General features: G+C 42.0%; 1 protein-coding gene across 5 annotated transcripts in view; it reads left to right on the top strand.

The window, feature by feature from the left end:
- The window catches only part of MYH10 (myosin heavy chain 10), a 153228-nt gene that overhangs the window by 44265 nt on the left and 86820 nt on the right, over nt 1–22143 (top strand). For all 5 annotated transcript variants that reach the window (XM_065415571.1, XM_065415572.1, XM_065415573.1 and 2 more), the window contains exons 3-4: nt 7462–7489; nt 19785–19887. In XM_065415571.1, coding sequence (XP_065271643.1) covers nt 7462–7489; nt 19785–19887 — 131 coding nt within the window. The remainder of the gene's footprint in view (nt 1–7461; nt 7490–19784; nt 19888–22143) is intronic.

Raw genomic sequence — 22143 nt, 5'->3', positions numbered from 1 at the left:
AATACACAAGTCTTTGTCTAGCCATTGTAGGAAGCTTGTACATTTCAGAAACTTCTAATCTTTTAGTTGTCAGTACAAACTAATGAAATTCTAGAGTATCTGTGACAGTGTGCTCACATTTGTATAAGAATTTCTATTTCTTGTGGGATATGTAACTCTATTGGCAGCACAGCTACCTTTTTCAATTCTGCATCAAAATGGCTATAACACCAATTCAGTGTCTGGTTGCTTTCCCTAAAGTTGTTACTCTTGTTGGTGACAGCAGCATGAGTATGACTAGAATCCGTTTTCATTACAAAAAGAGGAAGATCTTTAGCTATAAGCATTCTACTCTGTGCAGACATTCAAACTGTCCTATAAATATTTAATACCTCTCATCTCTGCCTTCCATAAAATGTTATCAAAAAGTATTGCTAAATTATAGCATTTGACTTCTGCCTGTGGCTAACGTACTCACTACACTTGCAATATGTCTTTTTCTGTGTAACAGAAACCACTGCCTTGTTGAAAGCTTATTAAAGAATAGCTGTATTGATTTATTCAGATGGGGAAAAATAGTAACGTCTCATATCAGCATTGTGATATTTATTTGAGACTAATCTAAAATGGGATGCATTTAAAATGGTTCCAAGAATTTCTCGTTTAGCTAGTTGTGGTGGTACATGGTAGTCGTTGGTGTCTGGACACTTTCCACAACCTTTTGAGAGGGCAGTTAACTTTAAAGATTACTGAACTGTACTTTGAATGAGGAACAGAAGTAGTTCATTAGAAATTCTGGCCTTCAACCATTCTCTGCTCTAATGACTGCTTCTTGGAGCAGCTTGTCGTGGAATCCACAAGGGGAGAGGCAATTCTTGATTGAGTTCTAAATGGAACACAAGGTCTGGTCCAGGAGGTGAATATAGCTGAACTGCTCAGTAATAGCGACCATAATGTAATTAAATTTAACATCCTTGGGGGGATGCCAAATAACTCCCCCTCAGTAGCATTTACTTCAAAAAGGGGAACTACACAAAAATGAAGAAGGTAGTTAAACAGAAATTCAAAGGATCAGTCACAAGGGTGAAATGCCTGCAGACTGCATGGAGAAAACATTTAAAAACACTATCCTAGAGGCTCAGCCTAAATGTATTGCGCCCCTCTCCCCCCCAAACAGTAAGAGGACCAAAAATAGCCAACATGGGTAAACAGCAGAGTAAAAAAAGATGGTTAGAGGCAAAAAGGCATCCTATAGAAATTGGAAGTCAAATCTTAATGAGGAAAATAGAAAGGAGCATAAAGCTTCCCAAGAGTCAGTGAGGCCAGGCCACTGGAGGAATGAGGTGCTGATAGAGCATTTAAGGAAGACAAGGCCATTGGGAAGAAGCTAAATGAATTCTTTGTACAGGTCTTCACTGCAGAAGATATGGGGAGATCCCCCACATCTGAACCATTATTTTTAGGTGACATATCTCAATCTGAGACAGTTCCTCAGATATCAATAGAAGAGGTATTGGAAAAAATTGATAAATTAAGCTAAGAAGTCACCAGGACCAGATGATATTCACCCAAGAATTGTGAAGGAATGCAAATATGAAATTGCAGAACTAACTGTGGTATGTAACCTATCGCTGACATCCGCTTCTGTACCACATAACTGGAGGATAGCTAATGGAATGTAGCTCCAGTGGTGATCCTGGCAACTACAGGCCGGTAAGCCTAACTTCAGTGCCTGGCAAATTGGTTGATGCGATGGTAAAGAACATAATTATCAGACACATAGATGAATATAATATGTTGGGGAAGAGTCAACATGGCTTTTGTAACAGGAAATCATGCCTTACCAATCTATTGGAATTCTTTGAGGGAGTCAACAAACATGTGGACAAGGGTGATTCAGTGGATATAGTGTACTTGGATTTTCAGAAAGCCTTTGATAGCATCCCTCACCAAAAGCTCTTAAGCAAAGCAAAGAGTCATGGGATAAGAGGGAAGGTCTTTTCATGGATCAGTAACTGTTTAAAAGACAGGAAACAAAGGGTAGGAATAAATGGTCAGTTTTCAGAATGGAGACTGGTAAATAGCTGTGTCCCCCAAGGATCTGTACTGGGGCCTATGCTATTCAACATATTCATAAATTATTTGGAAAAAGGGGAAATAGTGAGAGGGCAAAATTTGCAGACAATAAAAATACTCAAGATAGTTAAGTCCAAAGTTGACTGCAAAGAGTTAAAGGGATCTCACTAAACTGGGTGACTAGGTGCCAAAATGGCAGATGAAATTCAGTGTTAAGTGCAAAGTAATGCACATTGGAAAACATAATCCCAACTATCCATACAAAATTATGGGATCTAAATTAGCTGTTCCCACTCAAGAAGGAGATCTTGAAGTCATTGTGGATAGTTCTTTTGAAAACATCCACTCCCTATGGAGCAGCAGTCAAAAGAGATAAGTGTTGGGCACCAAAAGATATACTGGAATTAGAGAAGGTGCAAAGAAGGGCAACAAAAATGATTGGGGGGGTATATTACAGCTTCCATGATAGGAAAGATTAAAAAGACTGGGACTGTTCAGTTTAGAAAAGGGATGGGTGGGTGGAGGGAGAGGATAGAGGACTATAAAATCATGAGTGGTCTAGAGAAAGTGAATAGGGAAGTATTATTTACTCCTTCACATAACAAATGAAGCAGAGGTCACCCAATGAAATGAACAGTCAGAAGGTTTAAAACAAACAAAAGGAAGTACTTCACACAATGTACAGTCAACCTGTGGAACTTGTTGCCAGGGGATGTTGTAAAGGCCAAAACTGGGTTTGAACTGGATTAAAAAAAGAATTTAGGTAAGTTCATGGAGGATATGGCTGTCAGCCGAGATGGTAAGGGATCCAATCCCATACTCCGGATGTCCCTAAACTTCTGAGTGCTAGAAACTTGGACTGGACCACAGGGGATGTGGATCACTTGAAATTGCCCTGTTCTGTTTATTCCCTCTGAAGCAAATGGCAGTGGCCACTATCAGAAGACAGGATACTGGGCTAGATAGACCGGTGATATCACTCAGTATGACCATTCTTATGCTTCTGCTAATTAACATACCCATCTGTGCAGAGACCTTTTTTGATCTGTAACTGTTCCTGTATATCTTGTTTCTCCATGGATCATCCATGTAGCCAGAGCACTGAAAATATAAGGGCTAGTCACAATGAGTGCAGGAGCACTTCCAGTATGGTTAGTGATTCTGTCTTTCTGTCTTCCGTTCGCAATTGAGTCCCAGTCCTGCAAGCGCACATCTGGCCAACTCAATACTAGTAGTCCCAAAATTACCAAACTTTGCGAGTGTCTGCAGGATTGGGCCTGTAATTTCAAAGTATGCCTCACATGGTCACTTGGTAAAGGTCATGTTCCCTGGTGGGCAATACAGGTCCTGTTTGGGCTCATGAGGAATGGTTGGAAGAAGGGCCATGCTATGTATCTGTTTTTGTGCATCTGATGTTGCTTTTAATACCTAAGATTCTGCCTTCACTTTAATGTTTGCTCCTGATACACTGAATATGGCTAGAATTAGAGAACGATATTATCTCCCATCCCAACCTGCCACAAACAGTACATCAGAATTATTCTTGCAAACAAGTTGGCACTGCTTGATCCCCTTCTACTGGAATTGTTCAATGGGGTAGCAAAGAACCAAATACAAGGAGACACTAAATACTGTATTTAGCACCTCGAGCTCTTTAAATCTTGTTTTTTTTCAACCAGGAGCATTGTCAGGATTTTAAATTGAAGCTTTCTTTACAACCATCCTTGTACTTGGTGTGGGAGGTGTTTGCTTTAAGATGTGTTTGTACTAGGTACAGGCTTCTACTTTTGCAAGGAGTGAAGCAAAGGAATGGGACTTGAAGCATAGAATGGAAGCCAGGAGAGAACTGGTTTAGGAAAACCAACAGCTGTTATACATTGTGGTACCACTTAGCAGTTTTAAGACCACTTTTTAAGCCCACCATTTTAAGCCCACTTTTCACCACCCTTGGACAAAAAATAAAAATCTTCCTGTAGCCTGAAATGTTGCCTGCATGCTATATGCCAATTTTTTGGGAAGTCTGAAGTAAATCAGGCAGATATTTCCAAGTAGTGTTTTCACATCTTCAATTTAGTTATATTTTTTGTCTTGTCTTTTCACAACTCAGACTTCAGAGCTTAAAGACTTCAAAGTTCTTTCATTCTTAGTTTTCACTGGGGATATCAGTTTTATTCTGTGTAGACATCTAGTGATTTACTGCGTTTCTAACCCACCCCACACACTGGAAAATCCACATCCTGATTTGGGGGTTTGAACATTTTCTCTGTATACAGAGATACATTTATACCCACATGCTGTAACTTTTCATGCACTGCCAAGAAAAGCCACATGCCTCTATAATTGCAGATAATACTTTAATGTACAAACCACTCTCAGTATATGGCAGACAAGCAGTCAAGTTCAATCAGATTAGACTGGTGCTTGTTTTTACTTTTCAACCTTAAGGAGTCATTTAGCTTTAAATCAAGGGCAAGTGTCCCTGGTTAACTTCTTGGTTTTGGTTTCAGCTTCTTTAGGTATGGGAACAGCAATTTGCAGAGTCTCACAGCCTGTGTAGTAGCCTCCCAATCCAGTAAACCTTGATTGAGATATGCAAGTAGGTCTGCTAAAACTGCTGACTAGTCCAGGTACCTAGTCCGACACTTTCCAAAAGCAGTTTAGGGGTGTCTCACCATCTTTTTGTCTCACGGAAAATAGATATGAAAGATAAACAATAGATTTTTTTGGATTGCCTCTTAGCAGTCTTTTGCAGATAGCCCTGTGAATTACGGATCCTCTAATTACAGTTTTGAAATGGGTCTCTTACCCCAATGACTTGCAATATACATCCGGGCTTCCTAAATCTCTGAGTAACGTACGTTTTATTGCAGGAAGGGTCTGAAGGCAATAAATCTATAACTCAAATATACAGATGAAACAATCCTTTTTTTTTTTTTCCCCCTTGCCCCTTGCCTTTGGGGGGGGGGGGGAGAGAAGGGGTGTCAGGTGGGCAGGCTGTCATGGAAAAAGTTCCAAGGACCCTTTTTGGATTCTTGTGTTGTGTATATCCTAGTTGAGTAACAGAGAAAACAGGTCAACTGCTCCCTCCTGCCCGAGTCTCTCTTCTTTAGAGGAGACAGCTGGCTATTCTGCTTCAGTACTCGTAACGGTACTAGTTGGTACATGAAAGCTTTATAAAATTAGTTTATATGATTTGGGTTTTTATTTCATATTCCTCCATACTTAGTAGTATCTTGGAGTCTAGCTCCTAAAAATCCTTGGCCAAAACTATCCAAACCCAACAAAATTTTACTTTTGCTTCTTACAGCAAAGACACAGTTGAGTTATACTGTGATATCCCATTTTAAAAAAAATACTGTGTGTCTAGACTTCAAATCCACTAAGTGAAATCATTGGATTCTAGGGGAAGGTGGGGAGGAGGGATGGCAGGAAGGGAGGAATCACGTGTTTCACAGCAACATAATTGTCCTCCTGCCTGTCCACCTTTAGTGCTTCAAGTCTAGAACTGCTCTCCTAGAGAGAACAGCAGTTATCAGTTGCTATTTGATGCTTTTTTTTCTGGGTCCTCCTACTTAGTGTGTCATGCATGGCCAGCAATTCATAAAGATCTCAAAGGTTTAAAGAATGTCACTTGACTTTTTTTGGAGGACAGAAAAGGGACCTTATAATGAGGACCCTTGAAACATGGTATTGGTCTTATTTTGGAAGGCTCAGGGGTATATCCCTTAGTCTTGAACCTTACGTTCAAACAAAATAAGGTTGACTTGTTTGCAGAGGAATTCACTATTATTACTAAGGATATGATTTAGTCATGGAGATCACAGCTGTCACGGATTCTGTGACTTTACCGGACCTCCGTGACTTCTTTGGCTTCAGCTGGGACTGTACGCCCCTGCCTTGCAGATGGGGCTGCAGGACTGTGCCCCCTGGAGCTGGGACTCTGCTCCCCTGCCCCACAGCTGGGTCGGGAGCCAGGACTGTGTGCCACCCACATTCCTTCTGCCGGGGCTGGAGCTGTGCACTGCCCCCTAGGACTGCAGATGGAGCCATATGCCCCTGCCTTGTGGCTCTGGCCGGGGTTGCAGCTGTGCACACACCCCTGTGGCTGTAGCCGGAGCTGTGCACCTGTGGCCAGCTCCAGAGCCGGCGCTATGCGAGCTCGCTCCCCCTCCTATGGTGGTGGTGCTCTAGCTGTCATTCATGCATGCCCCCTCCCCCGCCCCCTTCCTCTCTGCTCCCTGGTTATTTTTAGTAAAGCCACAGATAGGGCACAGGCTCCTGTGATTTTTTTGTTTATTGCCTGTGATCTGTCCATGATAAAATCTTAACCTTAACAATTACCCATAAAAATAAATAATTCTACTGAAATTCCCTCATGAGTTTGCAGTAGATGACTACCAGTTATTCAGTGATCATTATGCAGATGGCTATAGAACCAGTTTGAGAGAAGGCTGTGTGTGTGTGTGGGGGGGGGGGGGGGGGGTTCATAGGCATGAGATGCTGAGCTTACTGAAAAAGTTGGGGGGGGGGAGAAAGAGTTCTTTAAGTAACTGAAAGACCAGAAAAAAACTTTATGAAGTATTTTTCAGAAGAGCTGTTAAAGTATAAGGACCATATATTGAAATGCAGTATGTAAAGATGCTGTAACTTACAAGAGAACCATTCACAGTAAATAGTGCATGTCCTTCAGGCATTCTTTTCAATGCACAGTAGTGTATATTGTGTGCTGAGCAGTATCATGTTGCACAGTTCAGTTCTGTTCTATATCTTGCTAGGCATCCTGTTGGCAACTCTCTCTCTTCTGAATAAACTGAATTAAAACAGCACTTATGAGCTTACATGTTAACAAGAAAAAGCTGTAGCTGGGAATTATCATATTGGCTGCAGACGTTCTTGCTGTTTCCACGTACTTAAAATCTTGTTTGTAGCCAGTGAATCTGGGAGACTGTGTAGGGAACATAAAACACTAAAAGTTTCAACTAGTTTCATTTTCTCTCTGAAAATAATAGACTACTATATAGTTTAAAAAAAAATCTCGATTACTAAAATGAAAATAATTTTGTATATAATTTATTTTAGTTTAGTCTGCACTGGCCAGCACTTTCTGTATAGACAGTTTAATTGTTTCCCTGACTAGTCAGTCTCTCTTCTCGCTGAAAAGAAGACCCTTTATAAACATAAACAAAGAGCTGAAAAACATCTTCCCTCCTCTCCCCCCAAATTAAATGACTTCAGGATGCTACTTAAAGACCACACCATCAAACATAATTGATTTATTTTTTTTATTGCTGAATTACGAAAAGTTCAAGTTTCTGAATGTCCTTTTAATATAACTTTGTAGCTTGCAATTACAACAAAATATCAGAGCAAAATCACAATCTATATTCTTTTTTCTTTGTTTTGCAGACCGTGAGGACCAATCAATTCTTTGCACGTAAGTAAACAAAATAATAAGTTGGCTGTTTTTTATCATATTAGTGATAGTACAAGGAACTTCGCTACTATTGCCGGGATAGATTACTCTTAGTGTTTATCTCTCAGCAGCTGCTTGTAACAATTAGCAACGCATAATATAAAATCTAATCTAGTCTGGTATAGAGATGTTGACTCATTCATAAAATGGTGCACTTGAACCTTGTCCCACTATCAACTTACTGAAAGTGTTAAATAGCATTTCCCACTCGATAAGCATAATATCTTTAAAAAAAACAACAACCAAAAACCATCAGAAATCAAACAAGTGAATCTCTCTAATTTATAGATCATTAATATTCTGATAATGTTAAACCATACTGTAACTATTCAAAGTGTAGAGGCTAGCTGAATAACTACAATAAAGGATCAGTTGCCTACTTGGCAGGTTCAACTTCAAAATTCACTCAAACTAAGACGGTCTTTTTTTAAAAATTTTTTTGTTTTTGTCATCATTTACCCTATATTATTGGTGGCATATAGTGCAAGGGATCTTGTTTGGACACTTAAAAACAAAGTGAGAAACGCAAATGAGTTTCTGAAGAAACTGGCTGGTTCTTTACTTTCTCATCTCTCTCCAGCTGGCTAATAGTTTAGGTTGGACTTCGTTTCTGGCCTCCCCTGAGTGAGTTAACATTTGAAGGGCTTCCTAGCTAATTTACAATCTTCCCTGTCAGTCACAGCTCCATGTCTGTTAACCTACCAGCCAGCTTATTTACTTAACTTCAAAACATTTCTCCTAAGGGCTTGTTTATATTAGCTTTCCTATCTCCAATTCGATTACCAATTAACTCATTATAGGTAACATGTCTGTGAAGGATAGTTTGGACACTACCACAAATGTTTGTTCCAGGACACACATGCTTGTAGGTTACCCTAGGGCACTGTAGAGGTCCGGACTCACCCCTGCGGCGCCCCCTGCTGGTTACTCCAGGGAATCAGCTCAATCCAGCCTCCGGAGCGCCCTCTGCAGGCTGGTGATCCGACTTGTCCTCTGGCGCCCGTGTCCCTCCCAGGACCCGGTGCCCCTATTACTGGGATGGTGCCCCCTGGCAGTACCCCACAGATCTGGGTCTCCCCTCCCCGGGGAACCCCCACCCACTATCCCCACCTTGCCTCAGCACTAGGCCACTGCCAGTCACCAACTAGCCCCTGCTCCCTGGGGCAGACTGCAGTATAGGCCACTCATCACTGGCAAGGGGGGTTTGGACCTGCTGTCTTGGACTAGCCCTGGGCTGCCCTCTGCAACCCCCCAGTACCTCTTGGCCTAAGACTAGGCCGCAGCCTGGGGCTCTCCAGGCTGGAGCTCCCCAGCTCCTCCGCCTTTCCCCAGCCCTGCTCCACTACAGGTACCCTGTGTCTAGCTCCCTGCAGCCAGGCCCTTCTCTCCCTGAACGCAGAGAGAGACCCTGGAGCTCCTGGCTCCCAGCCTCTTTATACAGGCCAGCTGAGTCAGTTTGGGGCGTGGCCCCAGCTGCAGCCACTTCCCCTGATCAGCTCAGCCTTCGCGCTGCCTGCTCCCTGGGCTATCTCAGGCCCTTCCAGGCAGGAGCAGGTGTCCACCCTGCTACAGGCACCCAAAGCTTAACAGACTGGATCCCTGCCTATCCAACCAGAAGCAAAAAGTCTAATTATCTCCCAGCCTATAAAGTAATATCTGAGAAGCTGGAGAAGGATTGGGTTTCCCAGGGTGGGAGATGGTACATTCCAAATGCAGGGCTACCCTTCACCCTCTCATTGAAAAATGGGTTAGGGCCAGTAGTGTTCAAATGACTATTGTTTTACAAAACAGAAAAACTCCCTCTATGAGGAGGACAGCTTTAGGACAATGTCCCCCAAAGCAAGAATAAACCCTTTGCCCTGCTTTTGATGACTGGAAGCTCCCAGGTCTTGCTTCCTAGCAGGAGCAGACAACCCAGCAGCTGCCACTGAAGTTCAGTGGGAGCCTCTCCAGTGTAGCACTACACAAAATCAATATGGCTTACATTAAATGGATTAAAAACTGGCTAACTAGTAAATTTCAAAAAGTAACTGTAGATGGAATCATCATTCAGTGAGGATATTCTTGGTGCAGTCCCACAGGTTCTTGGTTTATTGCTATTCAGTATCTTTATCAACGATCTGGAAGAAAATATAAAATCATTACTACTAAACTTGCAGATGACACAACTGGTTGCAGTATTAATAATGAATGAGGCAGATTGGTTCTAAAGGCTGACTTGAATTGCTTGTTGAAATGGGCTCATTTAAACAAGGTGTGTCTTAATAAAGTCAAATACAGGGTCATGCATCTGGGAACAATGAATGTAGGTGACACTTGCAAGATGGACTGGATCTTGGAATTGCAGTCATACTGAACAGGACTTAGGGATCATAGCAGATAACCATTTGAACATGTGCTTCCAGTGCAATGCTGGAGTTAAGGAGATCAATATGATCCTCTTTATAAGCAGGGAAATACAAAGTAGAAGTAGTGAGGTGGTATGGTCTCTGTATATGGCTCTGGTAATTTAATTACCGGAATACTGTCTAGTTCTGGTCTACATATCAGAAATGTCAAAATTAGAAAGTGTGTTTAGGACAGAGCTACAAGAATGACTTGAGGTTTGAAAAACATATCTTTATATGAGACTTTAGAAGCTCCATCTCTATCTTATCCGAGAGACGGTTAAGAGGTGACTTGATGATGATCTAAAAGTACCTACGTGGAGAGGTGATCTCTAATAACTCTTTAATCATAACAAGATCTGGTAGTTGGAATCTGAAGCTAGACAAGATCAATCTGGAAATAAGGTGCAGGTTTTTACAGTAATGTTCATTAACCGTTGGAAGAACTTACCTGTGTTTCTGAAGTTCCCTCTATTGCCTGTGGCAGCAAGACAAACTGGCAAGTGTCTGACCTGGTAGTTCTTAGCTCCAACTAAATCTCTCAATGCCTCAAAAATTTTCAGAACTTCTCTTCTCTGCTGATGTAATGCCTGTCTGAACTGAATATTGGCTGCCAGACACCCCTCTCCCCTCACCCCCGCTCCCCCGGACTCCTCAAAATGGTGGATTTGAAACCTACGGGTTTCAGGTCCTTCCGGTCCGGTGATGGACAAATCCCCCAAAAGATGGACAAGATGGACTAATTCCTCGCTTGTTTAGAACAGTCTCATATAATGAATTGATGTTTGTCTATATTTCTCTTTGGGTATGAACAAACAGTGCAGCTAAAGCTTCCTCCTCTTGGGGCAATCTATTAAAGTCTCTTCAGTTCTTGAGGAGACTAACACCTATCACCCAACAACAGAAAACCCAACTTTGTCCAGTGCTCAATCTAGCAGACAAGTGACCCCCAAAGACCAGACCACAACAGAGAAGACTGCAAAAGAAAGACCTGGCACCAGCACATATGCCCCTGGTGCCAAAGCAGACCACATGGCTTCAGACATTGGCACCAAAAAGGACATAGTCCCAGATTCTGGTAGTAGAGGTGTTTAAGGGGGGCCACTCCAAACAGAGGGCTGAGACTCCAAATGGAACTCCGTATCCTGTGACAAAGTTTTGATCATGAAAAGCCTCTGGATGCAAATCCACCAAGCCCCGCATGATGCCAAAGGCTGGTGAAGAAGGGCAGCCTACAGCACAGAGTAATACTTCTCTGGCACCAGTCCCAGAGCTGGGGTTGCACCTCTCTGCATTGAAATCTATAGCAGACAGTGTACCTCTAAGTGAACCGGGACAGTCACTGGCACAGAGGTATTTATCTGTACTGAGAGTGCACTGCCCAGAGAGGAAGTCAGTCTCTCCATTGCATGTGTTCTCCCAATCCTCAAACAGGGAACTCTATTCTCTATGGTGCCACAGAAGGACTGAAAATCCACCCTGACAGGAATGCTATTGGACTGGCCAATATCAAGCTATTGAACCATATCCCTACCTTATGCTGCTGTGGCCCTACTGGGCTTATGGGAGTCTGACATCTCAATCGGTTAAGATTCAATCTCTATGCTCAAGAGAGGTCACTTTACCCATCATCTTCTCTGACCAGACCACCTATTGCAGATAGGAAGAACCAGATCTGGGGGCTAAGCAACACCAGTGACCTGCCTTGCCACCAAAAGACCTCTCCTCATCACCTCACAAAGTGGTGTCTTTGGCACCGAATGACCTAAGAGCCCCTTATAAGATTCTAGAGAGAGAAACATCCAATCAGAGAAATCTCAAGAGTTGTTTGATACTTTGAGAACTGCCAGTGGCTTTTCCCAACGTGGACAAACTTCAGCCTTCCCCTTGCCTGAAAAATGGTCCTTAAAGCTAGTGTGCTGCCAAGGAAAAGACCATTGAAGTTTGATTTGCTTATGAAGTTCTAACCAGCCTCTCTCTCCTTCTGTTGCCTCCCTATTTAAAATCTAAGGTTTTGGGTGCTATTTGGATATATGATTTCATCATTGGTGTAGGTAGGATGATTCAGTTGACAAGATTTGTAATGGCAGCTATGGAGTTCTTCTAATTCTACCTTCCATTGCATACTGGACACGGTTTTGCCTGCAGGTAGGTAGGTCATTCTTGGGAGGGTAAATGATTCAGAAGGGACCTGGGGATCTCTAGTGCTGGTTGGAATTTTTAGTTCAGTTCCCTTGGATTGTTAGATAACTGACAACTCTCAGGAGCAAGCTTTATTTATCTTGTATATCCATTTATAGCATCCCCCGGTTGGTTAGAAATGCCAGTGATTAATGGGGGACCATAGTGGTGTTAGACTCTGGGTTTGTCTAGTTTAGGAAAACCAGTACCTGTTTTCTGGCAATGGTGCCAACACACTGTTGCTACCAACACTAAGTACTAATCAGAAATGGTAGGCAATATGTCTTGAGTCCTGTCTTCGGTAGCTACCAGTGTTACAAACACACTGCCCCAACATCAACATCACTGTTGCTGAGAAATGGAAGTAATTATACTAATGTAATAGCACCCTAAAATGTAAATACACACTGAAATAGGAAATGTGGGCCTCAGATGAGGACTGTAGAAGCTTTTCCTCTTGCAAGGAAATGCCAGATGCTTGAGTTTAAGGAAGGTGACAAAACTTCTTGTACTCTTGCTGCTGCCCATTATGGTTAAATGGGTGAGTGTGCCAATCTGTCCCAGACTGGTGACTCTGAAATGAAGAAATTCCTGATATGGGATACTAGGGTTCTGTGAGAAATGCTCAAGCCTCTCCTACGCTTGCTGTTTTTAGCTCTAGGATTCTGTTTGTGTTAAAATATGAAAGCATAAGTTGCACTTTTTTGCTGGCATTCTAAATTTGAGAACCTTACCACAAGCTTATGGTATTCCGTTGAAAATGGTGAGTAGGCTTGATAAATGGTCATTTTTACAGATGCATGAAGCCATACAAGGGTATATAATCTGAATTGGCTTCAGATGGGAGTGGTGGGATGGAGAAGAAACTGAGTTTGCTTCTAAAATGACGACAGCAGCAAATACCAAGCATTTCAGTATACAACCTCTGGCTGGGTTCCAGCTTCCTAACATTCCCCTGACAACTGGTGTGAAAAGATGTGAACCATCTACAAGAAGATGAAACGGAGAACTATAAATAGTAAAAAACCAATTCTTGGATTTTCTGAACCAGTCTAGATACTCGGGTGTACCTCTCAGTTTCCAGCAGATGTAGGCAGGTAGTTATGATGATCCTTTTATCTACAGGCCTTGCTTTCTGAATTCTCCAATTGTTTCTAGTAGGTGAAGGATCCACCCAGTTATTTCTCTGATAGGAGCTAGCAAGGAAGCTTATTCTGCACAACCACCACTAAAGAAGCACCTGTGACTGCAGTCATTTCTGCAGCTACTTTACCGGTACCAGCAGACTTTCGGTACATGTTTCCATGTGCTTTTGGTGCCTAATATATAAGGGATCCCATCATCTTATATAGGTAAGGTGCTTCCTGTCCTCAGTGTTTCAGAGTGAAGTTAGTCTCTAAGGTGCCACAAGTACTCCTGTTCTTTTTGCGGATACAGACTAACATGGCTGCTACTCTGAAACCTGCCACAGTGAAGTGGTATTCCTATATTTTCTGGGGAAACCTTGTGACTGAGAAGAAACCTGCAAAAGAGCAGGTAGCAAGCAGCACTGGTCATCCTTCCTCTTGCAGTGGGTCTAGCCACTAGAAGAGCCTCTTGCTTCCAGGCGAACTTGTTCTTGTCCCAATTTTGGTGATTCTGAGAAACAGCGGCACCGTTTTGTCTGAAACTTTACAAAATTTGGTCTGAGGCAGACATCTATCATGGGGAACTTAAGCCTGAATGGTTAGTTTAGCAAAGTTAAAAGCAATTGAAATAGCTTGTAGCGGGAATCGTTGGGCAACCTTAACATGGCTGTGACACAACCCCCCCCCAGCCCCCCAAAAACACCCCTCATTCAGCTGCCTATCTAACTAAATGGTGCTTTATTACTTTGCAGCAGAGAAACTGGTGAGTGGGGTGTGGGAGGGAGGGAAGTCCTCCACTAAGCACTAAGGCTGTTTTGGGGTATGTGTCAGTTCTAGAGTTCATTGCTGTCTGACCTAAATCTTAATGCAGCACCGTAGCACACACATGTGGTCAAGCAGTGAGAGTCAGCAAGGTCCCCCCTGCACCAGCATGACATTAATGCAGTGGTGTGCAAATGTTTCTAGTTGTGCCCCCTGCCCCCACTTACCATTAATGGAATCTGGCTGTGCGCCCCTCCATTACTGCACAGCCAAGGCTTCCTCAGCCGTAGAGCTTGAGCTGGAGGCAGAGCTGAGCTGGGGGTGGAGAGGAAATGAGGCAAGGCTGGGCTGGAGTGGGGCTGGCGCTGGAGTGGAACTGGGGGTGGATCTGGGTTGCGGGAGGAGCAAGGCTGGGGGCAGAGCAGGGCTGGAAGTATGGCATGTGGGGAGGGAGTGCTACTTTTCCAGCCCCTCTCCGCCCCCAATGGGGGGATGCATCCCGCCATTTGGGGACCACTGCATTAATGAATAGGTGGGACAGCTATAAGGCCACATCACTAGGAATGGGAATTCAGTGGGTGATTGGGTGAGATGCATATTTGAGAGCATGATAAAACTTTAAATTCTCTCAGGTCCATGGTTTTTGGTGGTCTTCGTAGGTTTTTAATCAAGCTTTGTTTTTTGCTGTTTAGCTAGCTTTCAGCTCAGGTAGAGTAGTCTAACCTCTCTGGATGTGCATTCCACAGTAACCCCTCCAGAATCTCTGCTAATGGTCTTCCTTTCTCCCAAGAAGCTTCTTACTACTATTTACTACTATATTTGTGACCCCACTTACTCTGTGATTCCATAGTTAAAGGTCTTGCCACAGAATTGTGCTCCAAAAGCCAAGCATTTTTTGTTCTTCTTTTTTAACTTAAAATTTAAAAGGTTGCTAAAGGAACCCTGAAAATATGAACACTGTAGACTGAAGTAGTGTTGCTTCTGCAGGCTGCAGATAGGCTGAAACCAGAAGATATCCCAAGACTTGGATACAGTTCCTGGTGGTTCCTATTTATAATAAGGGAACCTGACTGTTTGTGGAAATTTACTGCACAATTTTGTTATTGATACACAGTAGCACAATATTATTGTACATCATCCTGAAAAGAATTGTGCCCAGAGATAAAGAATTTTCTGTCTGAAGAATAAATTGGATTTAAACCCAAAAATGGTATAGTGGAGCAAATACTGAGTCTCCATGTGCAGTCAAAGAAAGTGCTGGAGAATGATGGGAAGGTGCTCCTTGTCTGTGAATTTTGCTGAGGCATTTGATACATAAGGGCCAAACGTCTTTAGGTAACCTTGCAGCTGGTTGAAGTTGGTGAAAATGTAGTAAGGCTGATACAAAATCTCGATGGAAGCATGACCGTTTTGGTGTCTCTTTTGGGCATGAACAAAGTAGTTGGTTTGACTTGAGGATAAATGTCAGGGCTGCATATTATCACCAGTCTTCTTCACCTGTTTTCTTAGAGAACTCTTAAGAAGAGCCACTGCTGGAAACCTAGTGATATTGACCAATTGGATTGTCGCAAAGAGGTGGAAAAATTGCCAGAAAGAGTAGAGGTGGAAGCAGTGAAGTTAGATCTGAAGATATCATACAAAGACAATGCTGACTTCTAAATCTGTTGAAAAGGTGAAGATATTCCTATCCAGATCTGAGGAGGCAATGGAGTACATTGAGCACTTCAAATGTCTGAGTAATATGACTACAAGGGACACCAAACTTCCCTTAGAAATCTAATGTAGAATTAGCTGCATCTGGAGAAGCAAAGGTTATTGCCCTGAAGTGTAAAATGAAACTTTTGCAGTCTCTTCATCATCTTGCTATATGCATGCGAGTCATGAATGTTAAGGAAACAGGACATTTAAGAGGCTTTCTGCCTTCAAATGGAAATGCTACAGGCAATTGCTGTGAGTTAGTTACACCTTGCATGTGACTGAGGAGGAGGTGATCACCTGAACTTACAGCATAACCAGAATGATACCTAATATCAAGACAATCAGATGAAGAAAACTTCAGTTTGTGGGACACATGGATTTGATGAGCGGAGGAAGATGCCGAAGCAAGATTTGCAGGGATTGGTGGGTTCAACAATTTGGCTGACAGGACAGGATGCAGTATGGTGCACTTCTCAAGGCAGTGTGAAAACCACAAAACATGGAGGAAGATTGCTGGCCAGCGATTCCTGTGTGTTTTTGTATTTATTGTTCAGTGTGATGTGACTCTGTGGTGCTTTGCACTATGAGAGAATTGCATAATTCACTTAATTTACCTTTTTTTTTTAAAAGGAAGTTTAAATTAAATATGAATCTGCCATAGAGTCTGAAGTATTGGCAAAATTAAGGCAGCATAGTCTAGTGTATATGGCACCAGACTGGGAGTCAGAAGATCTGGGTTCTGTCCTTAATTGTCATCTGCTGTGTTGCCTTCGGCAAGTAACTACTTACCTTGTCTGTCTTGCCCTCTTAGATTGTAAGCCCTTCAGTGAAGGGACTACCTCCTACTACATGTATGTACAGTACCTAGTGTAATGAGATCAGGATCTCGGTTGGGGACTCTTGGGTGCTGCTGTAACACACAATGCAGAATTTAAGTCAAGCCAGTTGCAGATTACAGAGACTTTTTATAGCGCAAGGGGGGGGAAATGTATTCTTCTTCACAGTAATGTCTTGTCTTTGTATTGTGCTCCAGCAAAGTAAAATTGTCTGCATTTAAAATCTGTTTGGTTAGGTTTGCCTTCAAAGATCAGACTAGGGAGCTTGAGGCTTGATAGGCAGAGAAATCAAGCACTGGAGTGCTAAGTAACATTTCTTAGCTTTCACTCTCTGAATCCTAGCTGGAGTGGAACAATTAACCTCTGATCATGACAAACTGTTCTGAATGTGAGTTGATGGGTTAAAGGAGCTAGTCTGAAGTGCTTCAGTATAAATTGTTCAGGCAGCCGCAGCAACAACTTCAAAACAGGAGGAATGTGTTCTGACAGTTCTGTCTCTAGAAGGATAGAGTCACTCTCTTGAAGGAGCTGAATTCTAGATGTTCTATGCATTTGTCAATAAATAAATCTGTTTGACCAGTGGCCCAGCCATGGAACATAGATTTTTAAGATGACCGTAGTGGAACAGAGACATCCACTCCTCAGTTGGAGGATTTGACTGTCTATTATAGTAACGTTGTCAGATTCGTCAAAGTAGGCACATTGCCGAGCAATCACTTGGAGCCGATAAGAGTTGCTGTTTGTTTGCATCTGCTTTCATAAAACTGTGGGAGAGAGTGGGTCCCACTTCTCAGTTCCACTCATTGAATTAGATTTAAGGCCAAGGGGTGAAATCCTGGCCCTATTGAACTCAATGGCAAGGCTCTCATTGTTAACTTCACTAGGCCCAGGATTTTCCATAAGGGTTTTTAATTAACACTTCTGTGGTAACCTAATGATTGGGGTGTATTTTTAAAACCAGGTATTTTTTAAAAGGCTGATCTCTGACTTCATTATATACTGTCCTTCCACTTCACAAATATTGTATATAAGCATTTCTAAAAGTTTACCTTGTTTGGGCAATTTATAATTCATGCATTTGCACTCTTGGGGGGGAAAAAAGCTGAAGTATGCAGACGTTCTTATTCCTATAAACGAAAAGGATTTCATCACCTAAATCTTCTAATTCTTCTTCTAGTAGAGTATATGACAGCAGAACTGTCTAAAAGTTCATATCCAGCAGGAAATACTCAGCATATTTGTAAGGCGTAAGGCGAGAAGAATTAGATAAGATACTAGCTGGAGTTGTATGGAGACATTCTATAAAAGTATAATTTCAGACTTGCATTTTAGCCAAAGGAATACATCCTAAACTCCAAGCTTTTGGCCTCATGTGCTTTGAGATGTACAGGCTTTTATAAGAACGTGTTGATTTGTGGATTGTATTTGTAAAAAGGCCGTGTGTAGTCTCCTTTAGAACTGGACCTATGGAATATAATTGTACTCCTTCCACTCCCCAGAAATCTGCTCACTAGATCACCAGAGTGGATTCTTTAAAATTTAGCTAACCTTTTTTTAACTACTTTTTAATCTTTTCTGCCAATTTAACTTCCATTCAGAGATTAGAAATATTAAATGTACCCTTCATTGAATTTAAAGAAAACCCCAAAACTCTTAGTCTCTCTTCTGAGGTAACAACAAATTTAATATTGATTCAGAATATAAAAGTTCGATTCAGTATACAAAGCAAACTACTAAATCTAGTATATTTAGTGCAATGGAGGGAAGTGTTGCCTTGGAAACTTCAACTGCAAAAGTTGTTAATCCACACTGCACACACATACGTTTTCAGTTAAACTATTTGTAACAGAAATGGCAACGGACTAAACTGACATCCTAGTAGGCTTGAAATGGTTCCACAGTTAACTATGTCAAGATTTATTTCTAAAATGAATATTTAACAATGTGAGAAAATTGCACTTTTCCTGTGCAATTCCAAGTAATTGAACCTTCTTAATTTCGTATGCTTCATAAACACAAACAGCAATCTCTTCCCACTTAGCTATGATTTGGTAGCCGAGTTAAGTTTGTAGTGAGTGTTACTAAAAGATGCATCAATAAATTTATAATGTAGAATTGTCTGAAAACTAAATTACGGCTATGAAAAAACCTTGTGGTGTCAGTCCTGTTTCATGTGAAGATAATATAGATTTAATAAATACCTCCCTTGGAAAATCAGTTTACAACTTTGTGTCCTACAGACACATCTTGAAATAAGTCAGACATATCCAAACACATCTTACTTCAAACCTAGCTGAGCATTCATTAAAATAATGCATGTTGTACCTGTTTACAGCAATAAAATTAAAAGTGTAATATATGTGTACTCCTTGCAATCCTAGATATGCTTCAGCCTAGCCAAGAATCTGATTATGGTACGATATGTTAAGATGTATTTTACTGCTAATGCTCCTAGGGCCTGACTTTTAAAAAGTACTGAGCACTTGCAGTCCCATTGACTTCACTGGGATTTGTGGGAGCTCAGTGTTTCTGAAAATCTGGCACTTAGAGCATGAAGTGCCATTATGGCATTATGTTTATATATTAGTTATTCTAAGAGATTCAATCCATGGCCTTGGTCAAGTCAATCTCTCTGCTTCAGTTTCTTATCCTTTAAGGAAGAGGTAAGAACGCTTGTTTCACACAAGAATTGAAGATTAGGGTTTGTTGTTAGTTGGTGGTGGTAAAGAACTATGATAAAAAGTATGCTTAGTACATAATAAGCATACTTGACATTGTACCAATAATTAAATGATGTGCTAGGGAGACATTTTGGATAACGGCAGTGTTTAAACTGACAAACTCCTGATTTGTTTCCTTAAACATTACAGTCAAGATGGGTCAGGTAATATCTCTTATTGGACCAATTTCTGCTGATGAGAGACAAGCTTTCGAGCCACACAGAACTCTTCTTCAAGTTTGGGAAAGGAAAATGCATTTTGCTGTGAAGCTGTGAGTTCTTTTCCAAGAGCTGAAGAAGAGCTCTGTGTGGCTTGAAAACTGTTACCTCACCCACCTTGTCTCTCTAATATCCTGGGATAGACACGTCTACAGCTACACTGCATACATCCTTAAACATTAGCACTTTTTCTTTCAGACAGTTAATAAAATATCATTGTACGGTCCAAGACTGAGACTGAAATGCAATTAGGTAGTTACCATAAAATACTGACTATGCTTGTTAAAACTGAATTTTGGGAGAAAAATGTGTGAATGTGTCTTGCAGAGGTGAATCTGGTGCTGGGAAGACCGAAAACACCAAGAAAGTTATTCAGTACCTTGCTCATGTTGCTTCCTCCCATAAAGGAAGAAAGGACCATAATATTCCAGTAAGTTTATTTTTATTTTTATTTTTTTTCCTTATTTTTCAATTGTCTTTCTCTGTTCCAGAACCAGGCTTTATTGTATCTAAATACCCTAAAGTGCTGTCACTGCTAAAAGGATTAAAAACTAATATTTAGGATCAAAAATAAATATCTGTTGATATGGCTGTTAGCTAAGATATCATTAAAGTGTTCTAGCAACAGAAATGAATAATTTGGAAAATAAAGTGTGATTGTTTAATTCATAGCATTAAAAACAAGTATTAACTGTTAAACTCTGACAGGATATGTGGAAAATTACAATATGTAATAAACTCCGTGCTTTTGCAATGGTGAGAGCTAGAAGCCCACTGTTAGGGAAAGGTAATAAAACAACTGAGCCCTTTGCTATGATCGTTATCTTTCTGTTTTTGTATGACATGGTATTGGAAAAACTTAACTCACTGCCTTATAACTTGGACTCTTTCAGTAAACTGGACTTCAGCAAAATCTGACATGCACATTGGTGGATTAAGAGTTTTATGCAGTGCAGAGTCAAAAGTATATAAATGGGTTTCAGATCATCAGTTGTACACTCATAGTGACTCCATTATTCAGTTTCACTCTAGGTTACTGGTTCACTATCAAAAGTATTGCTGTTTGCATGCTTTATATTTTGCAATGGTACCACAGGTTGTATGGTGCTTAACACCTAAAGCAGTCTCTGTCTTGAACCATTTACAGTAACAACCCCTATGGTTTAGTTGACATTATATTTCCCATTATAAGTTGTCCGGTGGATACCCCGCCTGTCCCTTGACTTGAACCCTGAGCACATGGAGGCTCAAAAATCACAGGGAAGCAGGAGCCAGAACAGGATTTATACATGAGTTAGCAATGCTGAAGAGAACTGGTAGCAGCAGGACAGGGTTAAGAAGGAGAACCTGGAGGAGAGTGTGAGGGACGGGAGAGCAGAGGGGAGGCTGCTCTGTGTTCAGATGGACTCTTGGGGGAGTTTTTAACAAGTCCTGTGTGTGGGGAAACCTAAATTACGAACTCAACATCAGCAAATATTCTATTAACTTTGTGCATAGGGTAATTGCGCAATGTGGTGTGCGCTTATGGTTTGAGCATGAGTTTGTAATAAGGCTTTTGTGTACACAGGTGCCGGCTTCCTCTGGGCCCTGGGGGTGCTCAACCCAACCCCCCCCCCCGGGTGCCCCAGGCCCTGCCTCTTCTCACTCCTGCTCTGTCGCAGACGCTCCCCCTGCCCCTTCTCCCAAGCCCCCACTCCATAGAATCATAGAATATCAGGGTTGGAAGGGACCTCAGGAGGTCATCTAGTCCAACCCCCTACTCAAAGCAGGACCAATTCCCAACTAAATCATCCCAGCCAGGGATTTGTCAAGCCTGACCTTAAAAACCTCTAAGGAAGGAGATTCCACCACCTCCCTAGGTAACCCATTCCAGTGCTTCACCACCCTCCTAGTGGAAAAGTTTTTCCTAATATCCAACCTAAACCTCCCCCACTGCAACTTGAGACCATTACTCCTTGTTCTGTCATCTGCTACTACTGAGAACAGTCTAGATCCATCCTCTTTGGAACCCCCTTTCAGGTAGTTGAAAGCAGCTATCAAATCCCCCCTCATTCTTCTCTTCTGGAGACTAAACAATCCCTGTTCCCTCAGCCTCTCCTCATAAGTCATGTGCTCCAGCCCCCTAATCATTTTTGTTGGCCTCCGCTGGACTCTTTCCAATTTTTCCACATCCTTCTTGTAGTGTGGGGCCCAAAACTGGACACAGTACTCCAGATGAGGCCTCACCAGAGTCGAATAGAGGGGAACGATCATGTCCCTCGATCTGCTGGCAGTGCCCCTACTTATACAGTCCAAAATGCTGTTAGCCTTCTTGGCGACAAGGGCACACTGTTGACTCATATCCAGCTTCTCGTCCACTGTAATCCCTAGGTCCTTTTCTGCAGAACTGCTTCCTAGTCTTTCGGTCCCTAGTCTGTAACAGTGAATGGGATTCTTCCATCCTAAGTGCAGGACTCTGCACTTGTCCTTGTTGAACCTCATCAGGTTTCTTTTGGCCCAATCCTCTAATTTGTCTAGGTCCCTCTGTATCCTATCCCTACCCTCCAGCGTATCTACCACTCCTCCCAGTTTAGTGTCATCTGCAAACTTGCTGAGAGTGCAATCCACACCATCCTCCAGATCATTAATGAAGATATTGAACAAAACCGGCCTCAGGACCGAGCCTTGGGGCACTCCACTTGAAACC

Source organism: Emys orbicularis, chromosome 13 (assembly GCF_028017835.1).
Source record: "Emys orbicularis isolate rEmyOrb1 chromosome 13, rEmyOrb1.hap1, whole genome shotgun sequence".
NCBI lineage: Eukaryota > Metazoa > Chordata > Testudines > Emydidae > Emys > Emys orbicularis.
The sequence above is the reverse complement of the archived record's forward strand: the minus strand, read 5'-3'. Positions and strand labels throughout refer to the sequence as shown.